At 39.4% G+C, this 24494-nt stretch overlaps 3 protein-coding genes across 5 annotated transcripts; 1 reads left to right on the top strand and 2 right to left on the bottom strand.

The window, feature by feature from the left end:
* Positions 1-854: 854 nt before the first annotated feature.
* On the bottom strand, positions 855-7154 carry cdpf1 (cysteine rich DPF motif domain containing 1). The gene is made up of 3 exons (XM_017716851.2): positions 6990-7154; positions 3151-3262; positions 855-2320 (listed from the first exon to the last, which is right to left on the bottom strand). Exons 1-3 carry the CDS (start codon positions 7097-7099, stop codon positions 2201-2203), a joined length of 342 nt encoding a protein of 113 aa, XP_017572340.1. The 5' UTR covers positions 7100-7154; the 3' UTR covers positions 855-2200.
* On the top strand, positions 7110-11167 carry cbll1 (Cbl proto-oncogene-like 1, E3 ubiquitin protein ligase). Of its 2 annotated transcripts, XM_017716849.2 has the most exons (7): positions 7110-7192; positions 7307-7408; positions 9032-9121; positions 9266-9372; positions 9479-9562; positions 9660-9733; positions 9879-11167. In XM_017716849.2, the coding sequence occupies exons 2-7, from the start codon at positions 7396-7398 to the stop codon at positions 10906-10908; spliced, it is 1398 nt and encodes a 465-aa protein (XP_017572338.1). In that variant the 5' UTR covers positions 7110-7192; positions 7307-7395; the 3' UTR covers positions 10909-11167. The 2 variants fall into 2 exon arrangements, with proteins under 2 accessions (XP_017572338.1, XP_017572339.1); XM_017716850.2 differs by lacking the exon at positions 7110-7192 and having other exon boundaries at positions 7376-7495.
* A 707-nt stretch (positions 11168-11874) lies between these two features.
* Positions 11875-22913, bottom strand: LOC108438812 (chloride anion exchanger-like). Of its 2 annotated transcripts, none has more exons than XM_037541700.1 (20): positions 22739-22913; positions 22267-22406; positions 21621-21731; positions 20757-20911; positions 20348-20512; positions 19937-20089; positions 19759-19841; positions 19472-19619; positions 18654-18767; positions 18277-18354; positions 17615-17710; positions 17363-17469; positions 15964-16033; positions 15788-15880; positions 15155-15250; positions 13829-14056; positions 13415-13469; positions 13194-13336; positions 12549-12614; positions 11875-12440 (listed from the first exon to the last, which is right to left on the bottom strand). In XM_037541700.1, exons 1-20 carry the CDS (start codon positions 22873-22875, stop codon positions 12420-12422), a joined length of 2259 nt encoding a protein of 752 aa, XP_037397597.1. In that variant the 5' UTR covers positions 22876-22913; the 3' UTR covers positions 11875-12419. The 2 variants fall into 2 exon arrangements, with proteins under 2 accessions (XP_037397597.1, XP_037397600.1); XM_037541703.1 differs by having other exon boundaries at positions 22773-22854.
* Positions 22914-24494: the final 1581 nt, after the last annotated feature.

The following is a 24494-nucleotide window of genomic DNA, read 5'->3' as shown; positions in this document are numbered from 1 at the left end:
TTCTTGCATTTAATTTTCTTCCCTGAGGCTCACTTACATTTTTGTGTTGGTTTATGTACCAAAACACAATTTTTACAACCTTTTCATTTTTATGTCTATGTATTTAAGACTGATATGTAAGCTTTCTGATTGGTTAGGGTTAGGGTTAGGGTCTCATTTAAAAAGCAGTCACTTCGACACACTCCTTGTAAACTTTAGTGTGTATTAAGTTGGTTTCATCACATTACAAGAACAATGTAACAATGTGTTTTTGCAGCCCAACTTCTATATACACTTTTATAGGTCACTGCACCTGTCCCATCACACAGGTGCACTTTGTAGTTCTACAATTACAGACTGTAGTTCGCCTGTTTCTCTGATTACTTTGTTAGCCCCCTTTCACCCTGCCCCACAGGGCCCCCACGGAACAGTTATTAATTGGGTTGTGGATCATTATCAGCACTGCGGTGACAGTGACGTGGTGGTGGTGTGTTAGTGTACGTTTGCCTGTTATGAGTGGATGAGATGCAGCAGTGCTGCCGGCCACCCAAATTAAACCTGCTCTGTGGTGAGCCAGTAAAGGTTCTGATCATTGAAGAACAGGGTGAAAGGGAACTAACAATGTATGCACAGACACAGATGGACTACAGTCCTGATAAAATGGAAAAAGTGTATTATAGAAAAAGGTTAACTTAATAAAGTGGCTGGCATGTTCGGAAACTTTAATGTTTACACAAGACATCAAAATGAATTTTTGAGGAAAATTCAGTGTCTCATTGGGCCAACCCAAAAATCTGAATAATCTACTTATAATTTGTTATTGTGGTATTCGTTTAATAGAAAGCTCTTCTAAAATTTTCAGAGTTAGAGGCTTATTAGTGTTTTGAGCAAAACATTTTATTATAAAATCAAAAAATGCCACTTTACAGAACACTGAATGCAATGTTAGGCCACAGAATCATGTCATACCCAAGTAAGGTTGGCTAAAGGCTGAACACAGCCACACTCCTCTTTATAAAATGAAAACTGGAATAATTTGATTAAGAAAACAGACCATCCAAATTATGGTTAATTATGAAATTAATTAATTAATTAATTTTTAGGGGGAGTGATGAGAATGAGTATTCAAATATTTGTTTGAAAACACCAGCAAGCATTCAAAGCACTAAAATGCTGTTCGGGCCTGTCATAGTTTCTTAAGTGACTCGTGTCATTAAAGGTGCAGCGTGTAAGATAAAATGTAGTGACATCTACTGGTAAGGTTGTAGATTCTTACCATACAAAATGGCTAGCCAGTGCTGGCAGTAACCAGTGATTCTTCTTTTTTTTCTACATCTTTCAACCAGTGCAACAGCACCACCAAATTCAAGCTGTAGTTTCAGTGTAAAAGCACAAAAGGCACTCTAGAGATTCCATATCTGCTAATAGATCCCACTCTTACACACTGCACCTTTAAATATGGAAACAGGAATGGGATTGGTAAAGAATCTCAAAAATATTTCATGGTTGAATTTGACATCAAGCAGAAGAGAACAAAAAAAAAAAAAACAAACAAACAAAAAAAAAAAAAAACCCACAAATCTTCATACATACTAGTTTTCAAAAATTCAGGTATTCAGCTTCAACTTTGCATTTAACATGTTTGTTATCAATGTCTCAGTAAATGTTTGATGTCACACTGTGCCAGAAATACAGAGATGCTAAGACTTCCCAATCTTAGATGAGATTTGAAACCGTCTTCCAAGTTCCTTTTTCCAACAATGATGAGAATTCACTCTGCTTCAAACATCCTAATAGCATCTACAGGACAGGACAGAACTGCAGAGGTTTGTGATTCAGTGGAAAACCAAGCCACTTCTCAGTTCCCCATGCCTCAAACTAGGCTCCAAATAATACAGATACCTTCTATAAGAGGGTCCTTCATTTCAGGGGCTTCCTCTTTGGAACAACAAACAGCTTGAAACTTGAAGCAGTATCAACATAGTCAAAGCCGTATCCACAGAGCCACCACAAACACAATGTCTTGCATGTTTGGCTGCATGTTCACTATAATTCATCTTCTGGAGACCATCTGTCACGAGAGTTTGGCTCAATACATCCAGAGACCACCCAAAATCATGATCCAATTCAGCTCCACAAAACAGGGACATAAGAGATCAGGTCAGCATTTTAGATCCATCACATCCAAAATGCCCTTTGTCCACAGAACAGGAGACGGACATCAAGTTTTCTGAGCAGATTTTTTCTTGGCCAGCTCTGTTTGAATCTGCTCTGGAAACTGGTCCAGGTGTTCCCTCACACATGGTAGGCAGAAGCGTTTGGTGTAGAAGAGGCTGCACTCCTGGTTTAAGAAAGGCATAAGTAACATGTTCAAGATTGATTCTGCAGCGTTGGTGGGCAATATGACAATATTTTAATGTTTAAATTGAAAAACTTCACAACATGCTTTTTCTCAGCATATTATGGATATCATCAACACTTAAAGAACACTAAACTGCTTGTCTAAGTATAATTGGGCCTGCTTAATTGGATTTAACGCAGAGCAATACATTGCTGCTGTCGGAATAGAACCTCGTATCTCCATATTTGATGTAATTCAGTTTTTGCAATAATTTGTCCTTTACATTGTGTGTAAATTTCATGATGAACGGACTAAAAGAAATGGCCCAAAATAACTTGGATAAAATTCCACTTCCATTGAAGTACATTAAAAGTCGTTTTTTTCCTTCTTCTGTAAAAAGTTACCATTTTGGAGATACAAGGTTTTCTTCCAACAACAGTGATATGAAATGTTGAATAGAAATCAAAACATAGCAGTTTTTATAAGTGGCACTACTGAGGCTTGACTAGTCCACTGCAAGTTGTCAAGCCTCAGAAAACAAACATCAAGACGCATAATGTGTATCGCCTTCTACTATTCTAAAGCTTCTTAGTTCAAAATACTCAGGTAAAGAATTACTGGCAATGTTGATTAAATTATACAAACAAGACTGAATAAAGTAAATAGATAAAGATAAATATGTTTCTCCTTGTTTAGATGCAATACATCCTGAGAAGAAGGGTTATAAGTGATTTAGTTAAAGTTTTGTTAAGCTATTTAGAATTTAAATAACTTGATATCCACAGCAAGTAGGGTAACTACTTCAGTGAAGGAAGCTCTTTAGTGCTTACCGTGCCAACACACACAGTCTTGTTACACACACTACACTTAGACCCCAACAGGAGGAATTTCTCTTTCTCTGGATTAAAGGGATCACGCATACCATAGCATTCCTCCAGTAGCCTGGGGAGCAGAACACAAACAAGGAGTGTACATGTGTTAAACAGAGAGACAGGTCAGTAGAGATAGTGACAAATTACTAGCAGCTTTCCATGTATGACTCCTAATTAGAATGCCAGGGCAGTGACCCTACCATGACAGAAGTAAAAACATACACGGAAAGGCTACCCCTTCAAAAACAGAGGTACGAATAGGGGTGGGCAATATGGTAAAAATATCATATCACAATACTTAATTTTCAGGATATACAATCTGCGTCACTATATTTGGACACCCAGCCATAATGCACTAATACTAAATTTACTACATAATCAAAAACTGATTTTTATTCTGCACTTCACAATCTGTACTGTTATAAAATGATTTAAACAAGATTAACTGTACACTTTTTAATGAAAAAAAAAATCAGTTGGTCAGTGATTAAGTACTTGCAATATACTCAGGAAAGCGTTTCGTATAGCACGATGATTAAGGTTAAATTTGCCATTATCATCACACGTTTCACCAGTAAGTATGAATGCAAGCGCTAATATTTGTCCCAAGTCCTAATATTTAAGAACTCTGTTGTAACGGTTTGTATGTTTTTAGGTACTAGTGTATTGTAAAGGAAAATGAAGGCTCTTTCTGATACTACTAGGTCTACCATTAGCCAAGCTTAAGAGACAGAACATGACCTCAGAATGTAATTACACCACTGAACATGCTCAAAACTTAAATTCTTGGCCTCTTCGGTACGACTGTTCCTCTAGGAGGAATTCTGCCAGATTAAACCTTTAAAGTGTAAATAATCGTTCAGAAGGGTCTGATGTGAAATGCTTCATCCTAGAGAAAATGTACTGAGTCAAAATTACTCACAGAAGCACTGACAGGAACCAGACATCCAATGGGCTTAATGCCTCTAAAAGTTTCAAAAGCCAGGCATGCACCAAAAAGGGAAAGGTGGGCCCATGCTGATATCTGTAATTTTCATGAACATATTTGCACGTGCTGATATGTAAACGCTTATAAAATGAAGATATTAGGGACTACGTATGGAGTTAATGTTGTGCCAAAATATTTGAGAGAGGATCCTGATGTTTGAGAGAGGAATGTTCTGGTTTGAGACGACAGAAATGCTCTAAGCACAGCTAATGAACTTGAATGTCACTTGTCAGCACGAAGCAGCAGGAAAGCGCCTTCGGATTTGCTCAACAAAGCACTCTGGTTTTCACTCAAAACTAGAAAACTTGCTCAATCGTGTTCTTCACCTTCAAAACTCGCACATGCGCACAAATCATTCCTGCTCTCAGTTCCACGGTGCATGCTCAACTTTCACATCTGCTCGCTGTGAAAGGTCTGAACGCTTGTGTGAAAACTCCGGCCAATCAGAGCTGTTGGATCGGCTGTTCCTGTCAGCGCACCAATCACAGCATCTTTTCTTATGCAGCTTTATCCTGATTGGTCAAGGTACGTTGGAGGCTGTGGTGCTTGTAGACTTCTGGCATTAGCTAGATGGCTTGTAGCTTTCTTGTATCAATTTGATAGAAATGATTCATCAGTAAAACTGTTGCTACATTCAAAGAAACCATGCCAATGTCAGCTTAGTTGATTAATGTTAAGCTATTTACTTAAAGTTACCTAACGTTAAGCCTCAGGTAGAAAACAAATGGCCAAGCTACCAGTGTTAGTTAGACTGATACATTATTATTTATGACAGAGATTTACTGATAAATCATTTCTATTAATTTGATACTAGAAAGCTACAAGCCATCTAGCTAACGTAAGAAGGCTACAAGCACCCTAGCTGACTCAATACCACAGCCACGAACGTACCTTGACCAATCGGCAGAAAGCTGTTTAAGATTCCATGATTGGTGGGCTGACAGCAACGGCTGATCCGACAGCTCTGATTGGCTGGAGTTTTCGCACAAACATTCAGACATTTCTCAAAGCACTGCTGTCCTCTCAAACCGGAACATTCCTCCCTCAAACATCAGGATCTCCTCTCAAACAAAATCAATTTGGCACAAAGTTAACTCCATAACTACATCTTCCTGAATCTGTAGGACGAGGAAAAACAAGTTACTTTCACAGTTTTCAAATATAGTAGAACAAATATAATGCTGACATTTTAGCGAAGTAACCCAGTGTCACATTATTATTTTTCTCTTCCAGCGTGCAGCAAACACAATCAAATATCCATTAAAACCCCACAGATCTGGGCCAAAGTTTACCAAAGGCATCTTTGTGCACCTTTTGGGAAACCTGAAATTATCTGCCGATACTGATAAGATTCCAATATCATTGTGCATCCCTAACAAATGCAGCCTCACAGAAAGTTATGACGGGAAACAAAAACAAAGAATGGGTCGCTCTCAGGAGCTGAGTGAATTCCAGCATGGTACCGTGATAGGATGCCACCTGTCCAACAAGTCCAGTCATGAAATTTCCTCACTACTAAATATTCCACAGTCAACTGTCAGTGGTATTATAACAAAGTGGAAGCGATTGGGAACGACAGCAACTCAGCCACGAAGTGATAGGCCACATAAAATGACAGAGCGAGGTCAGCGGATGCTGAGGCACATAGTGTGCAGAGATCGCCATCTTTCTGCAGAGTCAATCACTACAGACCTCCAAACTTCATGTGGCCTTCAGATTAGCTCAAGAACAGCATAGAGAGCTTCATGGAATGGGTTTCCGTGGCTGAGCAGCTGCTTCCAAGCCTTTCATCACCAAGCGCAATGCAAAGCGTCCAATGCAGTGGTGTAAAGCGCCACTGGACTCTAGAGCAGTGGAGATGCGTTCTCTAGAGTGATGAATCTCGCTTCTCCATCTGGCAATCCAATGGATGAGTCTGGGTTTGGCGGTTGCCAGGAGAATGATGCTTGTCTGACTGCACTGTGCCAAGTATAAAGTGTAGTGGAGGGGGGATTATGGTGTGGGGTTGTTTTTCAGGAGTTGGGCTCAGCCCCTTAGTTCCAGTGAAAGTAACTCAATGCTTCAGCACCAAGAGATTTCTGACAATTTCATGCTCCCAACTTCGTGGGAACAGTTTGGGGATGGCCCCTTCCTGTTTAAATATGACTGCGCACCAGTGCACAAAGCAAAGTCCATAAAGACATGGATGAGCGAGCTTGGTGTGGAAGAACTTGACTGGCCCGCAGAGTCCTGACCTCAGCCCGACAGAACACCTTTTGGATGAATTACAGTGGAGACCGCGAGCCAGGCCTTCTCGTCCAGCATCAGTGTCTGGGTGGGTCGACATCATATTAAACCCTATGGATTAAGAATGGGATCTCCCTCAGTTTCATATGCGTGTGAAGGCAGACGAGCGAATAGTTTTTTGCAGTATGCTGCATTTCTGTCCTCAATGGCACTTTAGGGGTCCTAGGTTAGCTAACTAGCTATCTTAGTACAATTAATGCTGTAAATGTTGTAAATGTAAATGTACAATTACGCTGCTTGATGGCTGAGGTATGTGTACCATAGTTTTCAAGACGGAGATGTATGCAAGACTTTGTAAGGCAAAATTTTGCCCTATGAAGACAGACTTTTATTGTTCTTAAATTTACCACGTTTTTTTTCATTATCAACATTAACTTCCATTTAAAAACGAGTGCCGGCTCAGTGTCGGCTGTGGCAGCAAGAAAAAAGCCTAACGATGTTTTTGTGTTGTAGGGGTCGCGACCCCTGCTTCCTATCGCCGCTACCTAAACTATGAGGAGTTTTAAACTAACGCTTTACTTACACAATGCCTCTGGTGTTTGGAGGCTTCTGCCCGTAAAATGTGTAGGGACTTGATAATTCACACAGCTCGCATGTGAACGCTCCTCTGGCAACTCCCTCACTCGAGTCCATCTTATTTCTTCTGGTGTGTGTTGATGATCACATTGCCTGAGTGGAAGGAGCGTCACCGCCACCTGCTGGAATAAGAGGACCAGAGATGAAGAGGTGAAAATGGGGATACAAAACTGCTGGGGTTTTTGTTCATATAAAAACATACAAACGATCAACTTATTTATTTATTTTGTGTTGTTTTTATTTTTGTGGCATTATCTTAAACAGTAGGCCGCGTCGGCCTCCAGTGCTGGGACTTTTGTATTGAAAGCCTAACTACGGAAGCACGCGAAGTCGCTGGAGTCACACATCCAGCCATGGATCCGATTGGTAAGGAGGGAAATCCACAGTTTGCAGATTTTTTTGCTGGTTGGGAAATACTTTGCAGATTTGTACGTGACTGATGACGGCGCTTAGGTATAAAATCTGGGGTTATTTGTGAAACGGTGTTGTAGGTAACTTAACGCCGCTCGGCGGCTGTTTCCGCCTGTAGTCGCTGTAGTGGCCGTTCTGGCCTCGACATTAGCATGCTAATTAGCTAGCTGCAGTGTTGATTTGACGCTGAAGTTGTTCTTAAAAATAAGATCACATTTTACTGGGTTTTCGCGTTAATGTGCCGCGTAATGTCTAGTTAAAACGGGTGCGTTTATTTAGTTCTTGGCTTAGTTAGCTAGTTATAAACGTTGTGTGTGCGGCCCGTGCGCGCTGTACTGACTGAAGGGGCGGGGCTTCACGACATGCCACGCCTATGTCTGTGAACACCCTCCCCTTTGAAATCTCGCTTTGAAGGCTGAGGTGCTGCTGGTATGTAAATGAGATGTGCACTGTTCGTCCAAACACTAGGATGGACAATATGACGGTATAACAGTTATTGCGATAAATTGTCAAGACGTACGCTTTTCTGAATATATCGTGAATATCGTCAGTAATTGTAGAACACTGACCAACTGTGTTTCATTATAAAGAAAGCAAATATGTCCTGTATAACTGGATTTAGTGCAACACAGTATGCCAAATACAGAATAGAAATAATTGAATTCACAGTTTTTGATAGTATTTTTTAAAAATGCAGTAACTGGTTCATCTTTCTCAGTTCCAACTGCTTAGATTTCAAAAATAAAAAATGATGACATTGTGTGTTATGAAAATTTCTAGAAGTATCACAATATTAACTGTATTTTCGCCATATCACCCACCTCTGTCAGACAGCCCTTCTAATTCGGGTGTTCAGTTACTTTAAGGTGCACCCGTTACTTACACAGGTGTTCCTGAGGTCACCATGCCCATTGCCAGCTCGAGGATGTGTATGCCCCTTTTAATTAGTGAATTTAGCTACTTTAAGGTGTTACACAGGGTAGCAAGTTTTAAAATGACTTCAAATATAAGCCTAATCCAATCCAATGTCCAATTACCATGTCCAATCCAGAACTAATCATCCAACATCAGTACTTGACCTCACAAATATTCACAGGAATGTTTCAACTTCTGATGTAAAGCCTTTGTAGAAGAGTAGAGGCTGTTACTGTAGCAAAAGGTGTACAAACCCCCTGTTAATACTCGAGTTTAAAATGTGACTGCACACATTTGAGCATATGGTGTATGTTCACATCTGCATTCTGCATCTGTTTTGTCAGCTTGTCATGCAGTGCTGTACTATGTATGTTATGTGTATTGTTTTCATGTGAGCAAGTACCAGTTTGAGCAAATTCAGCACCTGGCACATTGAACATGTAATAGGAAGTATGGTTATTATAATGAAAGTTTGTAGACATAGTTCTTTTTGAGCAAAGAGAGGTGAGTGCTCGTGTGTGCAACATTGTCATTGTCTGGAGAATCTGTCATGTGCTGTTTTCATTTCATGCTTAATTCATCCTGTATATAACTAATGTCACTAAAACACAAATATGCAATAGGTTCTAACCAGATGTTAATCTGTTACTTTTTTATATGCAGACAGTGACATGCAGGGAACAGAGGGAGCATTAGGAGGTCCTGATGTCAGAAGGAGGATCCCTATCAAGCTTCTTCCCAAACAGGCTCGAAGTAAGCTAATCACCACCTCGGCCCCAAATTCAGGGGCCCTTTGGCCAGTTACCTTCCAAAGCACATTCTAACAAAGTGTACAGTGTAGTTGATGTTGCGTGTAAAGTGTCAGGATTAATAATCATTTGATTTGTCTCTTTATAGAGGGTTTCGCCTATAAACAGGAAGAGAGGTTTGAGTGTGGAGCGAAGGCTGGAGATGCATTTGCTGGCCAGCGGCGATTCCCTCAGCAATTCTACTGGGATTATAAGGTTGCAGACTTATGCCCACCTGTTCTTTTGTGTTTTTCTGAGCTCACTCAGGTGATGGAATAAATAAAACCATGAATTGTGCTCACTGTCTTGTTTTTTTCTGCAGCTCAATCTGATTGGTGAGAAGGATGAGACCCCTGTGCATTTTTGTGACAAGTGTGGTCTACCCATTAAGACATACGGCCGCATGGTATATCTGTTACGATATCGTTTTAAGTGTTTACAAGTAGCTTCTTGGTTACTGAATGTATGTTGCTTTGGCCCCTCACACATGTTTTGTTTCACAGATTCCTTGCAAGCATGTTTTCTGCTACGAATGTGCACTCCTTCATGAACGGAAAGGTGATAAAATGTGCCCAGGGTAAGTTTACTGTTTCTTATGGAGTTTGTACATGGAAATGTTTTGAATCATAGCATGTACATTTTGCCTGTTCACTGGTATGTATTTCAGTGTTATGACATTAATCGGTTTCCTTTTTTTTTTTCCATTGCCCTCCTCCGTTCAGTTTGACGCTGTACAGTTGCACAGACCCAGTCCAGCGGATTGAGCAGTGCCAGCGTGGCTCCCTCTTTATGTGCAGCATTGTTCAGGGCTGCAAGCGCACCTACCTCTCCCAGAGGGACCTGCAGGCCCACATTAATCACCGCCACATGAGGGCAAGCAAGACTTCATCAGGCCGTGTCGATGCTCTCCACCTTCCCTCCTCATCTGAGGTGTCGGACCGCTTCCGTGTGCCCCCGCCACACCTACCTAAGCCCCATGTGCTCATCCCTCCCCCTTTGCCACATGCAGGTCATGACACCTACAGTCAGCCGCCTCCTGCGTCCCACGATGACCACCGAGCCCCTCAAGGCCAGCCTGCTGCTGACATGGGACCACCTCGCTCTCTTGCTCCAGAAACCTTCCGAATTGCTACAGTAACCACACGGAAGCACAGCAACCTCATCACAGTCCCCATCCAAGACGATTCGACAAGCCCTGCCCCGCGCGATCAGCTCCCACAACCTGTGAATGCTGCGCCCCCACACCACCACCCTGGAGATTATCCAGGGCAGCCTGTTGTTTCCCACCCGCACCATATGATGGCACCACCGCAGCAGCGGTATGGGCCTCCACCCCCTCCACCCCCCATCACTCATCCAATGCAACACCCAGCACAGGGCTCTGGCACCCACATGGTATTCAACCAAGCTCCACCTCCACCTTTGTCATCTGTTCCACCTCCTATTACCCCTCCTCCTGGACACCTCATGGGTCAGCTGCCACCATACATGAACCATCCTCCACCAGGCCCCCCTCCTCAACATGGTGGCCCCCCAGTAAACGCTCCACCACCCCACCATTATAACCCTCAGTTCCCAGAGGACAAGGGCACTCTCAGCCCACCTTTTAACCAGCCTGGTGGGCTTAGTCCAGGGATGTGGCCTGCCCCCAGAGGACCCCCTCCCCCGAGGATGCAAGGCCCTCCTCCACAGGGACAGATGCCTGGGCCTCATCATCCAGATCAGGGCCGTTACAGACCATATTACCAATAGAAAAATGTTTCTCTTGGTTTGAACAGTTGCTCTTGTTGGAACAGTGATCTTGTTTGTGAGCCTGTGGTAGGACTTTTGTATAGTTCAGTTTAGACTGGGTCTGCATAAAAGTTATGTAATTACTATCAGAAATTGTGAGTATATACACTTAATTATGGCCATTATTTTGGGTTTAAAAGTTGGATTTGGCAATATTTTTAAATGTTGTTGAATGTGTTTCATGAATGTAAAAAGAATTAAATGCACAATATGTAATGTTTTTGATGTGGGTTTATGTTTATTACTTCACTCCTTTTTATTCCTTTCTTTACTGCAAAGTCTTCTTACCCGTAAGTTCACATCAGTGTCAAGTTAATGTATTCTTTCTATTTCAGCTCTTGTAAGATGTCAAAATGCACACAGATAAGATGGATTGATGTTTTACTAGGAGTGGGTGGTATTGCAAAAAATATATATTTGACATTTTCACAATACATAGAATTAGTGAGTTTGAAAAATACAAGCTGTAGTGCCACATATACAAATGGCACATATAAAAAGTGCTATAATATAAAAGAATAACTATAATGATTTTTTTTTTGTTTTACAAACTGCACTGCACTACATCCAGATAAACAGGCCTAATTATGCTCACTTTGTAATGAAACATGTAATTGGTCAGTTTTTTTTTAAAGTACTGATCCATGATATGATCAGAAAATTGTATTGTGACACAAAATACCGTCACCCACCCCAGTTGTACTTGGTCTTGTGCTTGTTGTTGGTAGTTAGGTCCTGCTGATGAACAATGCAGTCATCGCTCCTGAGCTACCAAATGTAATGAAGTGAAAAGATGTGGACAAATGTGTCTTAGGCCTCAGTTGTGGCATTGATTTAGGGGGTAATTCAAAGAAAAGCAGCTTTTTCAAGTAATGGCAGACAATACATTATAGAAGATTAATATTTTATTATAAAACATATGTAAAGTGAAAGAAAGGAAGAAAAACATGGCAAGACTGGTTGATATTCCCATAGGGTGCATAGAGACATTGTGTCTGAAAGACAGATTTTGTTAGGGTATATAAACACTATATCCAATAAAAAACAGGCACAATACTACCTCCCCTTTATATCCAGGGAAAAAGCACTTTAATAGATTTGCTCTTTAAGAAAAGCTAATTTGCCAGACCACACACTTCAATGGTACACATTACTATCATAAGAAAATCACCTAACTTCCTTTTGTTTGTGCCATGATCAGTGGACCAACAGAAGTGGACTAAGAATAGTTGGAATAATTTCCATTAGATATTTTAACAGATGTTATAAGAACAATGTTTTCATTCTCCTGTGAAGTTACAGTTTTAATTTTTTTTGTTTCAGCAGTGATGTTCATGTCTCCACACCAAACATAACAGTATGCTGGCTGTGGTTTGTGACATTGCTGTTGAATTTGTGTAACATGAGTAGAGTCCTTCCTGTTCAAAGCATATGAGATGGGAAGTATCATTGGTGAAGCCTGACCCTTGCATCTACAGTCTGGTTGTACACACCTGAGGGTGAAGTAAGACCGTATTACATTATTAAATATATTCATTCAACATTGTGCTGAAAAAACAGGAAGCAATAGTTTAATACAAAATGTCTAAACATGTATTTACTTGTTTTTCTGTTCTCCGCAGGTTTAATCCTTCAGTCTGGATGCTGCTCACTTTGAATTGTGCCTCCTGTAAACAGAAACACAACATCCACTGGTCGGTGAGGGATATATTTATAATGTCAGCATTTCTTAGTAGTGCTCTCCAACTAAAGACAACACAAGCCTCCTTATGTTTGATCATAAAGCATATATTAGGGCCAAAATTCAACTTTTTTATCTTTTTCCCCTCCACTTTTTAAATTTGTGTGGTTTTAAATGGTAATTTTTTTTCCACTGACATTTTCCAACCTCTCTTTACCCCTTAAACGGGCTTTTGTTACTGTGCCTTAAGCCTGGTATATGATTGCTTGCTACAATCAAAAAGCAGTTCTGGCTGAAACACTCAGCATGAACAGCATGAAAGGGTGGGGTTAAACTGCTGTAAGCTGAAAAGACTTTAACAGCATAAAAACAGACTCGTTTTGCAGCTTATTGTCCATATATGAGCTGTATAGGCTGGCGAGTGAATAGTATGTTTTGAGGCTTTAAACAAAAAGGAAGGAAAGGAAATATCATGTTCCATTATATTATCAGTAATTCAGTCATATTTTCTTGTTTGAAATCTGCTATGTGTTGAGTCTTTGCTCAGCATAAGGCAGTACAGTACCTTTTCGTACTCTTGCACCTTTGAGTGACTCGGGTGTTCCTCCAGAGTGTGTAACACAGCGTCATGAATAGTGGGATAGAACATAGACGTCGTGATCTCATCATCAAAAAACTTGCAGTTGTGTAGTTTCTCAAATACGTACGCTGCAAAGACAGTACTCAGTTAATACATCTGACAAGGAGCCACTGGTAAGATAAAGGAAATCTCAGAAGGCTAATTACCATCACATGAAGCAATGTAGATCTCCACATCCACACGAATGAATTCCCTCAATAACTGGAGAAAAAGTGACACATTGTTCACATTTGAAGACTTGTATTCATGGTCAAAACATTAGAAAAATGGTTCTAGGTGTATTCTTCATAATAGTGCAAGGTTAATATGATCATGTGTGCAGTCAAAAGCCCTATTCAAGCTGAGGACATTTTACCACAGGACATTTGGTAACCTTTTAAGGGATCTTAGTGACCAACTTATAATGCACAAGGAAATTTGCTGAAAACCAAACACTTGTCAGATTTGTAAAAATCCCAAGACACTACTTCACACAGGCAAAGCTAAACTAGCTTAAATAAGGTTCTGTGCACTTAGAAAAAGAAAAAAATATAAGCACATCTTGGGGTGAGACGTTTTACCGTTTTAAGGCCATTGAGTGCTGAAATGTCGATAAAGGAGACAGCAGAGAAGTCGAGCACGAGGCTGTGGATGGGCACCGGAGGAACATAGATGTTGGAGGGAAGTTCACCATTCCAGTTGACCCAAAATGGCAGATCTGAGAAATCCACCGGTTGATCTAAATCCTCAATATCGCCCTCGTCCTCCCTAGCGTCAGCATCTGGGTGTACTAAGGGCTTGAGGCCTGTCTGTATATAAGAAAGCATTAACAGAAAGAATGTTACAAAATAATAAGGGTGTAATAATATTTCACAATCTGATACATATTGTCCTTTTTTGCATCACAATATACATTTCGACACAAATGTTAACAAAGCTTAAACATTTCATTTTGTATTTATTTTTTATTTTTTGGTAATTCCCAAAGGAGCTGCCTAACTTCAATTTAGTTTTTTTTCTGCTAACTGACACATTTATCTTCACTAATAACATATTTAAGTAGCGTATTTCAGCCATGGGTTAAGCAATGTCGGCACACCATGGCGATACCACACTAGGTGGGCTAACTAAACCATTTCTTTAAATTTTGTTGGTTAGTACTTTTAGGAATATCGCGAGTTGTGTTAAACAGAATTAAAAACCATTTGTGTTATCATGCATTATAGCCTGTATTGCACTGTATTTCACAACCCCCATATAAAAAAAAGAATAATAACACGCGTTATTATTATGTTAAAATGTTTAATATTGTAATGTTTTTGTTCATGTGTGAAGCTGAAGATGTTCAATGAGTTGGAGGAAAACTTCTGTAGCCAGTACAGAACTGTGTTTGTATAGGACCATGTTAATTCTAAAAGTTAAATTAATAGTTAATTTAACAAGGACGCACAGTGTCTCTGATACGATGCAAAAATAAAATAAAATAATAATAATAATAATAATTTAGCGCTAATAGCACCCCCTTCAGCCTGCTAAATCTGAGCGAGTTAGTGAATTAGAAAAGAGTTAGGACCATGAGGTGTGTCACATGTAATGGCAATCTAAAAATGACCAATGATGATCTGATTACCTCTAATGAAGTTTACCATAGATAATTAAAAGTACAGCAACATGCCCTTTTGATTTTTAATCCACTATTCTTTGAGTCTTCCTTAGTAGTACAGCCAGTTTTCAAATATTTCCTCCGTTAGACTGGAATAATATTAACAGTTATTGGCACTTTCATTGTATTATTTGTAATTAATACTGACACTGTCCGCAAGGCTGAATCATTCATCACCCATTAACTGTCAGAAAAATACAGTTATCTTTAGCTTGACACTGTTATAGTAATAAATGGGGCTTACGGGTGACAGCTGCAGCTCCCCGCTCTTGACCATTTTTCGGATTTTTCGCAGCGCCCTGTTCCTCTTCCTCAGAATTCTGAGTGGGTTGAATCCCACCTGATAGCACAACAGAAAGTTAAGGAAATGGATCACCTGAAAACCAAACTTCATCTATCTCTTACCCCAAACACAGCTGATTGCCCAAGATGTGCTTGGTATCCAAAATATGCTTCTTTACTCTTGTAGTGGAGCTACAAATAATACAGTAGAATTCTGGGTGATGTATACATTTATTACTTGTTAACTTCATTAGCCTCACTGCTCCCCTGCCAAACTAAAGAAGCAAAGTCTGCTTTAAGGGGACGATTTCTTGGTATTACTTTTATGGCATTTTGCTGATGCTCTTATCCAGAGCGACTTACAATTTGATCATTTTACACAGGTAGGCCTAGGTGGTGTTAGGAGTCTTGCCCAAGGACCCTTATTGGTATAGTGTAGGGTGCTTTCCCTGGTCGGGGATTGAACCCCAGTCTACAGCGTAGAAGGCAAAGGTGTTAACCACTACACTAGCCAACCAGCGTATTAAAGTGTATTACTGAAAAGTAGAGGCTGTTGCAAAGCTTGTGGAGCAGATGTAACATTATAGTGACTCACCGCTTTGACTAGTTTGTCCCTGAAAAAGTCGATGTTTGCGAAGAAGATGGGTGCGGGGATTCTGAATATCTTAACTCCTTTAGGTTCATTAATCTAGAAATACAGAAAAAGTAAGGAATCAGACTATCTGCAGGTGTGAATACTGGGGTGTTAGATCATCTTTAGCAGATACTCACACACAAGTAGTCTTTGCGGTCTCTGTAGATATCAGTGCCTGTAATGTTGGCCAGAACAGAGCAGAGTGGACTGAGGAAAAAAAGCAAAATATTGGCGCTAAACCCATTTACACTGGCCATTTAGATTTCAAAACACCAGATGTGCTTCACATTATGTAAAAATGTCATGATGGATCGATCAATAGAAATAATCCAAAAGTACTTGAAGTAAAATGTTGTTGCATTAACAGACAAAAGTCTGGAATGACAGTTCAAAAGTTTATCACTGACCTTAGCTTCATAAAAAGTCAAATGTTGAGAGGAACTGTTCTACTAAAGATTCCTGCTGGAGATGCAAGAAAAGCAGCTAAAACTGAGCTAAAGCTTAAAGCAGAGCAAAGTAAGTCTGGTTTTCATTTGTTTTATTTTTTAGCCTGTACTAGTCCATTAGCATACTGAGACATATTTACAGCCGAGATGGTGAAACAAAGTTACTTCAATAAAATACAAATGAAATGTTGTGGCTCCTAAGGTGGTTTGCTAGATCTTTGTTGAAACTTGACAAAATGGCTCTTCTTTTTTTTTTCTTTTTCTTTTTATTTATTGAGGGAATGAGTCAAGACATCAGGAAAACAAAGAAACAGGGCAAATTCAAAGAAGGAAAAAAAAGGCCTGAACAGTATCTGGTGTTTAGTCACAAATATGACGGAAGAGTAAAAGAAAAAAAAAACACAAATAAATAAATGAATGAACAAAATGACCAATTTGGATTATAATGTTTTCCTTTTTCCTACCACCTCCCCTTTTTTCCCTTTTTCTCTTCCCCCCTCCCACCCACCCTTCTACTCCCTCTCTACCCTCCCTCCGTTAAGTTTTCCCTTTCGCCTTACCCTTACCCCTAGTGGCACCCACCTAATAACCCCAATCTCTAAAGTAAATTTTACATTACTAAACAAACAGCCCAATTAACCCAATAAATGAATATGAGAATATATGATTAGAGAATTGGAATAGGGAGGAGAAAAAATAAATAAATACTAAAAAATTACATAATAAAAGATAAATTAATAATCAGTCATCTGGCATGGTCTGAAGAGAATTGAAATAAGAAAGGAAGAGGTTCCACTTCGAGTAAAATGCAGCAGCATTGCCTCTCAGAGCATCTCTGCAACAAAGATTTCCTCACTTTGGGAATCTTTCCATTCCATATAAAGGAAATAATGAGCTGATCCAAAGTTTTAAAAAAAAGATTTAGGGAGAAGTAGCAGAATAGTTTGAAACAGAAAAAGAAACTTAGGCATAAACAAAATGGCTCTTCTTAACATTTGGGTTGGCAACCCCTGCTCTGTACCAATTCAAGATTTTTGTTTCTTTTTCTAGCACCATAGATCCAAGCTGAGAACCAAATGCATATACTCACAACTGAGTCCTGAAGACAACTGTGAGCAGTTCCACACCCAATCCCACACCAAGACCCACATCCAGCCCCAGAATAATGGCCGAGGCACAGGTTACTACCCAGATGACCTGAAGATAGGGTTGCAGAAGTAGTCAAAAATATAGAAAGCAAACTTTACCTAAGATAAGAGAATTATTTTATCAAGCTAAATCTAGGTTAAACACAGAACTGCTACATTTGCAGAAGTGGCTTAGAAACAAAGAGAATACTCACTAAATCAACTTTGTCCTTCCTCCAGAGGTAGCAAATCTCTCTGAACTGCATCAGCATACCTTTCAGATTCACAATCACCAGAGCTCCCAAAACAGACTAAAAGGTAGGATGGACAGTTTAGGGATTCAAGGATTTTTTTTTTTTTTTAAACAAAAATAAATGTTCCTACATTCATTTAGTTAATATATAGTGTTTCACTCTATTCAGTGGCAGCAAAAATGATTTGGACACTTTAATTAATACTAAACTTTATTGACTTTTGTTGCTTCATAAAATGATTTGTTTCAGAAAAAAACCCTTTTAGTACAATATCAGACTAATGGTAGACTCTTTGTGTGGAGAAAGCCTGTAGAAGAATTCCAACCAGACTGCAGTAAGAGCTCTGTAACACACAGAGGTAGAAACATCAGAGTCTGGAGCTGTAAATTTCACAGTGGTCAGAGTGAGCTTGCATTCATTTATGGGATCATGAGCTCATAAGTGAACAGAAGCAATTTGGATGCAAACCTGAAGAGATTTGCAAAGATTGCTCCATTTGAAAGGACTTGGAATTGGTTTGATGTTTTGTTGCCTATCACAGTGACCTTAATACATTTTAAAGTCCAAATACTTTTTGCAGCCACTGTATGTCAGTGAGCGTTTAAAGAAGCACTTCTCCTCACCCGAGGCAGTGGCTCAAGTAGGAATCCTATTCCGACTATCACAATCATTGCTATCATCGCAGAGATTAGACTTGCTATCTGCAGACAAAAAAGGTTAATGTTTCACCCTTGTTTCTCATTTCTGTGATGAATCCTTTAATGTTTAGATCAAAATCATAGCTATGAAATGTTAAATGATAAAATATACATTTTACAAGCTTCAATGACAATGATCCGCCACAACAAAAGGTATAAAATTATGTTACAGGTGTAAAACAAATTGTTTAATGTGATATTGCATCAATTAACCTTTGGCTTCCCCCATTTAATGAGGTAGATCCAAAACAGTGGTTGCTGTAGTAAATAGGTCTGATCAGATGAAGCCTGCTTGTGCTTACCTGTGTCTTTCCCCCTGTGCTCTCTTGCACAGCTGTCCTGGAGAGTGCAGTGCTGGCCGCAAAGGATCGAAAAGATGCTCCAAAGATGTTACTCACACCGAAAGCAATGAGCTCCTAAGGTAAGCACATTAACAAAACTGATGCAGTGGCTGGAAATATCTTGAAATTTGAGATAGAGGATGTAATATTCACAGGCCAGTTGTGCCCTGATAGATACACTACGTGTGCAGAGGTATTCAGTCCCCCTCTGAATAGTGAGTTCAGCTACTTTGACAACTTTAAGACTGTTAAAAATAACCTCACACATGAGCCGAAGGTCACCATGCCCAATACCGAACATCAACCAGAAGGTCCCGAGCTCCCGAGTATTAGGCAGTGCAGCAGTGGAATTATGTTCTAATACCTTTGGGACAGGATGGAGTGCCATTTGTGGTCCAGATCTACTCATTCAATGTCTGTACCTGACCTCACTAATGATTTTTTAGCTAAATGCAGTCACATCTTCACAGCACTGTTCTCACATCTAGTTCCAAGAAGTACCATTGTTGCACCACCACGTGTCTGGTTTTTTTGGGGGGTTTTTTGGTTCATATGGAGTAACCATTAAATGGGGTAGTCATGGGCTGGAGATTAGGGAACTGGAGATTGTGTGTTCACTGCCCCCAATGTGTGTGCATTCACTAGCGTGTATGTGGTGTTTCACAGCATGAATGGGTTAAAATGTGGAGGTGAAATTTCCCTGTTGTGGGACTAATAATGGTGATAAAAACAATATATGACTCTTTAGTTTTGTGCACAGGCTTTAAACACTAGCTCACCTGGTTTCCATTAATGGTGTAGTCGTGTTTCACAGCATAAACTTTAGCCACGGAGAAAGCCACAGCAAAGCCCACTATAGCTGTAATAAAACCATCCACTACACTTTGCTGCATGACCTCCACATTTGGAGCAAACGGAGCCTCATATCTATAGATTAAAACAGAACAGAATAACTGCTGCATGTTGACCAACAGCTCCTGTGCTAGATTAAATCCAGTAGATATATGAGTATACAAGTACATGCTTGCAATTTTTCAAAAGAGTGGAAAAGGAAACATATTCTTACCCTTTCAGCATATCACCAATCACAGTAACATTATATCTTGTCGTAAAATTAAATCCATACGATACTCCACAAGTAATAACAGTCTAATGAAGACAGACAAACAAACATGAGGACTACTGAAATCTCAGTATGTGGAAAAACTGCATGTAGGCGGAAATGGCCTCTCTATGCTACTCACCATGATAATTTCGATGGGAATGGGCACAGGTAGTTTAGATTTAAACATGTCGTTGAGCTCCTTCACAATGAACACCATTACCATGATCACAATGGAAATCGCCAAATCAACCAAATTGGTTTGAGAGATGTTACGAAAAATTTCCTCTAAAGACTGAAATCAGATTAAAATGGTTAATGATGAATCTGTACTGAAACAAGAAATTTATGAAATTAATTGCAATTGAATATGTAGCACAATCTTATGTCCATTCGATTCACACAATAGATTATTGGTCTATGCAAAAGGCTTAGTATAGCTCTATAGCCCCACATAATCAAGCCCCACATAATCAAGCCCCACATCTACACTTTTAGGGGGAGTAAAATGGTGGTAATTTGTCTTTAATCACTTAATTCACAGTGCACTTACTCTAAAAATGCTGAGGATTCCATTCTTGCTGTCGACATTCAACCCCAACACAAACTTGAGCTGTGACACCAGGATGTGGACTGCAGCAGCAGTGGTGAACCCAGACACCAGAGTATCTGATAGGTAGATGACAATAAAGCCCACACGCAGCAGCCCTAAACTCAGCTGAGGAAGATTGGAAAGACTTTATATCATTGCTGTCACAAGAAAAATCTTGTATCTAACTCTTTTCAGTACTTGAAAATGCCAGCTCCTGTAGAAATCATCCAAAGTGATTAATAATGTTAACATTACACAGTTACTAGCACACACACAGACACACACAGACACACACATTTGTGGTCATAACTGATCTAATCTTTGCTGACAACTATGTTCATCTGAAAATCCTAAGATTAATATAAAGTACCTGAAAAATACCCATGAGGAATGTCACAGAAGAGGCTACTACAACTCTTCTTTCTTCCAGGGTCAGTTCTTCAAATCCAGTAATGTTGACAGGAGCATTATCAGCCAGCCTGAGCACAACATCACCAATCATCATACTCAGAACAGGAAAAGGGCCTGAGAGACAGGATAGAAAATGAAATAAACTATTTCAGAAGCTCCTTCTTTTATAGGAGTGAAAACTGAATTCATTTCCTACACAAAAAACATCTATAAGATTGTCAACAATGCAGTTTGCACTAGTAAGAAATCAAGTTAAAACATAGTAATGACAAATGATAGTCAAAATTGTTTTGTCGAAATGAAAAGATGAAAGCTGAAATCTTGTATGCCAAAATTTGATCTTTTAACATATATATTTTAATTGGTATTTTATTTATTTTATTTATCAATTTTCTGATGTGAAGAAACTAAACATCTTATTGTCATTTTGTCAGTTACACTCAGATTGGCTGTCCACACTTTAATTTGGGTTCTATTTCTTTTGATCTTGTTCATCAAGCTAAATGCTAGCTAGGCAGTTGTCTGCTTAATCAGCCTTATTAAATAAGATCTAGATGTTATATCGGAAAACAAGTCTGTGAAGTTTGCAGCTTCACAGCTTTAATATTAAGGGTTATCAAGGGTTTTATTTGAAGGAGTTAGACACAAGTGAACCAGACATCATTAGGAGACCTCGTGCTGACGAGCATCCTGCTTTGCTTCCTTTGGGTCTGTTTTTTGCTTTAGCACCAGTTTGACAATCAGCTACCACCAAACACTACACATCATGTAACTGGTCATTTGAAAGTGAGTCTTTCCTAGACAAACATCAGGCATTGCTCACCTACAGAGAGGTGTCTAGATGTGCCCAAGAAGAAATAAACCATTGCAGGGAAGAAAGCAGTGTACAGTCCATACCCTGGAGGTAAGCGAGCCAGCAAGGAGAATGCAAGTCCTGTTGAGACATTAGAACAATATTATTAGTAATATTTAGAGGTTTTCTAGATAGAAAAGTGGGAGAATTTCTTCTCACACTTTTGTACTGGAGGAAGAAGTGGCTTTGACAGATTTCTTTCCAGACATATCGCTGCTGTCGGAACAAAACCTCATATCTCTCCATTTTTGTCATTTTTCAGTTCTTTGCATAATTTGAAAATGCTTGTTGCCCTTTACCTTGTCTGTAAATTTCATGATGAATGAACCAAAAGAAATGGTCCAAAATGACTTGGAAAAAAGTCTGGTTCCATTCATTTAAGGTAGGGTTTTTCCTTCTGTAAAGTTATCATTTTGAAGATGCATTTGTTCTGACAATGGCGATATCCTTTCCTAAAGCTTTTATACTTTTATAGTTTATGGCAGCTGAATAAAATACACAACAGTCGTTTCCTGGCATTATAGTGACAAGTGTTACTTCCATAGCTCCACTAACATAAATTTAATTCTGAGGTCTCCTGATAGTTAATTCAATCAGAAGATGAGGAAAACCCTACCTTGCAGTACAGCTACAAGTCCAGTGCTGATTCCAGACACTATATCATTGAACAGCCATTCCCTGAATCTGTATATTTTCATCCATCCGATGACAGGCAGCAAAGACAGAGCTGCATTCTTTACACGTTGAGAATCACAACTAAGATAAATGAAAAAAAATTTATGTTCTTTGCATCATTTCTATATACATGTGCATTATATATTTGTATATATATTAGACTTATTGGCCACAAAGAATACACAACATCTCATACATTTGCATGGAGCAGTGCAGATGGCACTTGCATTGTCATGCATTGATTCATTGATAACTGAACCGCCTGAACATGTAGTCAAAAACAATAGCAATACCCCTAATCATTTTCAAATTGATGAAAATAAACATTGCCATAAACATTACAGTATTACTTATTATTTTTTCATGTTCATTTTGATTGGTAGCAGTAGGATGGAACAGCACTTAGTTCTTACATGAGAAAATATTCCTTAAAATGATGCAGAAGACCTTTGTGGTGTCTGTAGAGCTTCCCGTACTGTCCTGAAATGGAATCATCTGAGCACAGCGGTCTTGCAACCAGGTACTGTCTGTCCATCGACACCACTGCCATGGTCAAATCCGGGCAAGTCAAACGCAGGTGAAGCTGATGTGCCTCTTGGGTTTAGTTTTTGTGGACCCAGTTTGTAGTATATATATATGCTGCCCCGTTTACTATGCTGATTCTGTAATCATTGACAGGGATCCCATCACAACATGAGTCATCCTTCCTTGTATGCATACTGACCCAGAGCTGAGGAGATGCACTGGTTATTAGTTTCTAGTGATGGCATAAATCAGCAGAAGTCCAGATAATTTTTGTGGCCACTGTTAACATGTTTCCTCATTAAAGAACAAACATTCCTCATTCCTTGTTAGTCTCCTCAATAGGAACCATTGTTGAGATGCTTAACCATGAACTTCCTACCAGTTATATAGCCAAGCAGTTTCCTTCTGCACATTACCTACAATTTCTTCACGTTCTTCACACTTTCTCTTAGAGACTCCATTGTACTAATTTGCAGAAAAGACAGATAAGGACTTGCGTCATTCTGATGTGAAGATATGATAACAATTCAGAGCTGAGTGTCCTTTGTAGCCTAAGTCCAATAAGGAGAATGTTAGTTTATCATATGTATATATATACCATATGTACATAACCTCCAAGTGGTAACTTTAAGTTAAAATATATTGGTTAATTTATTTTTTATTTTATTTTATTCTTTTTTTTTTTAGAGAAAAAGAAACACCGAGAAACATATTCTATCCCCTGCACTCTTTCTCTCTCTCTGAGTTTGAGAAGTAGGTGAACATGTAATATTATAAGGGTTGGGGCTGGTTTTAAAAACATTCAGGACAAAACCCCCAGATGCCCAGGCCAGACAACACTCTGCTTTCAAGTCCAATTTGTCAGGGTTACACCAATGGAGGATTCAGTGCACCACACCTAATTCCCATTATCATTATCAGTAATGAGCAAACAAATATGTTAAAGTGGGCAAAACAACACACTATACAGTTCTATAGCCCCCTAAGGAGATGTTTAAAACGTAGTTCATTAGATTTTATTCCAGTAAAAAGTTTTGAAGTGCATTTCCTGCGTATTCAAGCATAAGTTTCCATTTAAGCACATTGTGGAGTTTCCGTTTAAGCTCAGCATGTAAATAACTGCACAATAAATGTACAATATACTCTACATGAATCCAAAGCAATGCCTGAAAAAACTATTGTGAACTGTGGAAGAGCAGGTATTTCTTACAAGCTAGTTTTCCTTGGAGTTTCATGACTATAGACAATACATTTCCTTTTGGAGTAGTAATTGGCTTCCATTTCTGTAAAGAAGTCTTACCTTCTGATAACAAGAAGCAAGTCATGGGCTGGAGGTTAGGGAACCGGCCCTGTGCCATGACTGAAGTGTCCTTGAGCAAAGCACCTAACCCCCAACTTCTCCCCAGGTGCTGCTGATAGGGCCGTTCACCTCTCCGGGCAAGTGTGCTCACTGCCCCCTAGTGTGTGTGTTCTCTAGTTCTCTATGTGGTGTTTCAATGCACGGATGAGTTAAATTGGGTGAAATTTCCCCGTTGTGGTAAGTTCTCTTAGTCTTAATATAGAAAAATATATTGACTCAATCCTGTGTGGCTAAAACATGATAACATTTTAGTGGCCTCCAGCCAAAAAGGAAACACAATGTGA

The sequence above is a fragment of the Pygocentrus nattereri genome, chromosome 1 (genome assembly GCF_015220715.1).
Source record: "Pygocentrus nattereri isolate fPygNat1 chromosome 1, fPygNat1.pri, whole genome shotgun sequence".
In the NCBI taxonomy this organism is placed as follows: Eukaryota; Metazoa; Chordata; class Actinopteri; order Characiformes; family Serrasalmidae; genus Pygocentrus; species Pygocentrus nattereri.
The sequence above is the reverse complement of the archived record's forward strand: the minus strand, read 5'-3'. Positions and strand labels throughout refer to the sequence as shown.

Coding starts and splice junctions, on each gene's coding strand:
- cdpf1 (XM_017716851.2), bottom strand. CDS start 7,099: ATGGACTCGAGTGAGGGAGTTGCCAGAGGAGCGTTCACATGCGAGCTG. Junction 3,263..6,989: donor CCAAACACCAGAGGCATTGT/GTAAGTAAAGCG, acceptor TCTGCTCCCCAG/GCTACTGGAGGAATGCTATG. Junction 2,321..3,150: donor AGACTGTGTGTGTTGGCACG/GTAAGCACTAAA, acceptor TTCTTAAACCAG/GAGTGCAGCCTCTTCTACAC.
- cbll1 (XM_017716849.2), top strand. Junction 9,122..9,265: donor TCTTCCCAAACAGGCTCGAA/GTAAGCTAATCA, acceptor GTCTCTTTATAG/AGGGTTTCGCCTATAAACAG. Junction 9,373..9,478: donor AATTCTACTGGGATTATAAG/GTTGCAGACTTA, acceptor TTTTTTCTGCAG/CTCAATCTGATTGGTGAGAA.
- LOC108438812 (XM_037541700.1), bottom strand. CDS start 22,875: ATGGCAGTGGTGTCGATGGACAGACAGTACCTGGTTGCAAGACCGCTG. Junction 20,090..20,347: donor GAATCCTCAGCATTTTTAGA/GTAAGTGCACTG, acceptor ATCTGATTTCAG/TCTTTAGAGGAAATTTTTCG. Junction 14,057..15,154: donor GGGAGCTGCAGCTGTCACCC/GTAAGCCCCATT, acceptor TCTTATATACAG/ACAGGCCTCAAGCCCTTAGT.